General features: G+C 33.2%; 2 protein-coding genes across 2 annotated transcripts in view; both read right to left on the bottom strand.

Annotated features, from left to right (window-relative positions):
* LOC117124202 (putative D-cysteine desulfhydrase 1, mitochondrial) overlaps window positions 1-816 on the bottom strand; it is a gene marked incomplete in the record, with an annotated part of 2,185 nt that extends 1,369 nt beyond the window's left edge. Inside the window, 3 exon segments of the mRNA XM_033270350.1 lie at window positions 1-42; window positions 389-489; window positions 679-816. Of these exon segments, the coding sequence (XP_033126241.1) occupies window positions 1-42; window positions 389-489; window positions 679-816 (281 nt within the window).
* Window positions 817-853: 37 nt separating this feature from the next.
* Window positions 854-3,227, bottom strand: part of LOC117124200 (bifunctional D-cysteine desulfhydrase/1-aminocyclopropane-1-carboxylate deaminase, mitochondrial-like) — a 10,032-nt gene continuing 7,658 nt past the window's right edge. The window contains exons 8-10 of the mRNA XM_033270349.1: window positions 2,626-2,838; window positions 1,678-1,791; window positions 854-994 (exon numbers count right to left, since the gene is read on the bottom strand). Of these exons, the coding sequence (XP_033126240.1) occupies window positions 854-994; window positions 1,678-1,791; window positions 2,626-2,838 (468 nt within the window). The remainder of the gene's footprint in view (window positions 995-1,677; window positions 1,792-2,625; window positions 2,839-3,227) is intronic.

The following is a 3,227-nucleotide window of genomic DNA, read 5'->3' as shown; positions in this document are numbered from 1 at the left end:
TGAAAATATTCCGCAGTGTCACACACAGCAAAGGCATGCACCCTGAAAATAAAAGCAAAGGTGTCTTGTACTACATTGCCTCTAAAACATTTTGTATATGTTCTATGATGACCGTTTCATGCATATTTATATATATATTTTATCTACTGTATAATGTGATGGTGAGAAAAGAGTTTCCCTTTAGCGGAATAATAAAGACATCAGCTGCATTTAAAGGACAACGTACTAAGAGCGTCTGACTTAAGCCCTGTCAAGATTAAGTGTTACACTTTGAACCTAGTACACTTAAGTTCACTCCATACATGTGTGTGTGTACTAAGTCATTATGTTTTAATAGCTGATGCCCTGCAGGTTTTTTACCAAATAAAAAGATCAATTTAATAAATACCTGAGATGGGATCCAGTAAGGAAGTTCCCAATAGCAACACCAGCTGCTGTTCCACCACTGCCTACAGTTAGTATGACATCATCAAACCTGTCAGTCACTCCCTAAAATAATAAATCAATTAATTAATCTCTATTAATCAATAAATCTATCCATACATAGATTGCCTGGACAAGGCTTGGACAAGGCTCCTCTTTCCACAACGGATCGATGCGCTTGTTCTAAACAAAATCTGTACCATAACCTTCTGGTAGAGGAACGTGTGTAGAGGAATTTTTTGATGAAATATGCACCCAAAGGATGTCAGAACATGATTGACAAGTTGCTTCCCATTGGAATGTTAGTGGCAAGAGATCAACAAGATGACACAGGATGAAGGTGATGGACGCCAGAGGATGGTTTGATTGATTGATTGACAAGTTGCTTTCCATTTGAGGAAAATAAAAAAAAGTGGTCAAAACTTCCAACTTACTGCAGTCTGTCGGCAAGCTGCTGCATTCTTGGCTCAAGGTCAGTCTTCTCTTGAGCTTTTATGGGAACCAAGTACATGGATGCACCCATCAAACTGTTCAGTAACATGTTGCCATGACAACCAGTCTCAGAAAGGTTCTAAAAAAAGATGCAAAATTAATTGCTGAATGATCGAAAATATGAGATGAATGTGTTAAGTAATGATTTATACTTTTTATATTATTATTTTCATTTATTTACTTGGAGCCCTGGAGAGCAGTTGGTGGGGCATAGACAGTGAGTATAAGCACAGTCTTAAAGAAGTGGGAAAATTAGACGAGTAGATAGAGCAGGCGATGTTTACACTGAATGTCATAAGAAATTGAGAATAAAGGGGTCCAGGGAAAGACATTCACAGACCAAGGGTCCAACAACCATCGTAGGGCTGAGAAAAACTATAATTGTGGCACCTCTAGATTGCTGGAAATTGCTCACTTACACTTAAATTTGAATACAATTTTCTTTTATGTTTTCTCCATTCTTTAAAAAAATATGTCCATATTTGGGTGTAATATGACATAATCATGCACATCACACAAATTTGTCACAAAACATTTGACAGTGTGGACACAGCTTTAAGCTCTGTTCACACTGTCAGGTTCTATGTGACAAATTTTAAGAAGATAATTCCTGAATTTTTGTATTAAAATGGATTTAAATAATTGGAAATTATACTTTTATTTTTTATCTGTGACTTGATGTATTATTAAATGATCTTATTAGTTTAAATAAATGTTGATATTATCAGTGTAATTAAAGCAATACAGTTTTAGACATCTAACCTTGTTACCTGATAAAACAGATCCAGTCATGTCATCTCGCTTGATATAAATATCAATATCATCTGGTATATTTGGAAGACTCCATTTATGAATAGGTGTAAATGGCTGAAAAAGCTAAAAAACATTTAAATATCTCATTAATTGAGAAAATTAATGGGGTAACTGGCGACTAAGTGCTATCTATAGTGTATGCATTTGAAAAGTCTGTAGATTTACGTACATAACTGATATCCAATTTAAAATTTTGAGAAATATTTAGAAAATATTATTTTGATCTTAACAATTGAATTTGTTCCACAGGAACTGAATGAGTTTGAACTGGTCATATGGCAAACCTACTGTATTCCCATCTTTTTAATAAGCATTTCCTCGTAATAGAGGTTGGCTGTAGAGCTAAAGACATTTTTGCAAAAAAGTTTCCCTTTAATATTAAGAGTGACCCAAAGCAGGAGTTCTACTATACAAAAAAATAATCATTACTGCAAGCATCTTACTGTAATAACCAATCTACCATTGAATCAATAAATCTTATGTAAACTAGATCCGAGAATGCGCAGTTCCAACTACAATTAAGACTTTTAATTTGACTTTTAGTTTGACATTATTGGATTTTTGGAATAAGCCTTTGATTTTCACATGATTGCTCTTACAAATATCAAATTTTATTTAAATATTTATAAAATATTCTTTATGACTGACTGGCTCTTCTCTCTTAGTATAGTTTAAACTCACCTGTCAGTCACCATCTTACAAATCTAATATTTGTTTCCTTTTGCTATTAATCAGTATTTTGCCCAAGTGATTTCAATCTCTTGCTTTATGCAGTGATTTCTAGCTTTTGATCAGCTTTTAAAAATTGACTGATTAATACATTAAAAAATAAAATTCTCATATATTAAAGTATGTTGAAAATCAAATATATTTATATACAATTGGATTTTTCCCTACCTTAACTTTCACTAATGGAATCATTTGAAGGTGGCCTGCCCAATCAGGTGGCCTGTAACTGAGTAGTTTATTTGAATTACTCTTTGTGTGTCTGCATCTGCGATTTGTTGTTGCAAGCAGTAGATGTCCTTTTAAATGATTGATCTTCACCTGGCAAATTAGAGCCTTTACTTTGAATGCAATCATCATGACATTAACATAATTGTTAATTACCTGTTTAAAAAAGGATTTATAAACATTTTATTAATTATTACCAAATACATTACCAAAATCACCATCATTCTTATCACTCCAATGTACCTATTTAAGAATATAAAATTTTTTTAAATGATTAAATTTTCCATTTTTATCAAATTAAAATATTTGAAATTCGAAATTTTGGCTGGGTCCCTAAGAACCCACGGTAGCCACAGTGCAATGCCAGTACCAACATATCTAATTCTCATGCGAGGATTGTTCAAGGAGAAGAGCAATCTGACTTCATTTAAAACCTGACTAAGGGTCTACAGTGCAAGAAGCAGGGACAATGCTCTTGACCAAATGCTTAGCTATAAATATAACTTTAAACATTTTCATGTTACTACATTAGGATAGGCCTAGAC

The sequence above is a fragment of the Anneissia japonica genome, unplaced genomic scaffold (assembly GCF_011630105.1).
Source record: "Anneissia japonica isolate Jap-2015-1 unplaced genomic scaffold, ASM1163010v1 scaffold1072_len94636_cov127, whole genome shotgun sequence".
NCBI lineage: Eukaryota > Metazoa > Echinodermata > Crinoidea > Comatulida > Comatulidae > Anneissia > Anneissia japonica.
The sequence above is the reverse complement of the archived record's forward strand: the minus strand, read 5'-3'. Positions and strand labels throughout refer to the sequence as shown.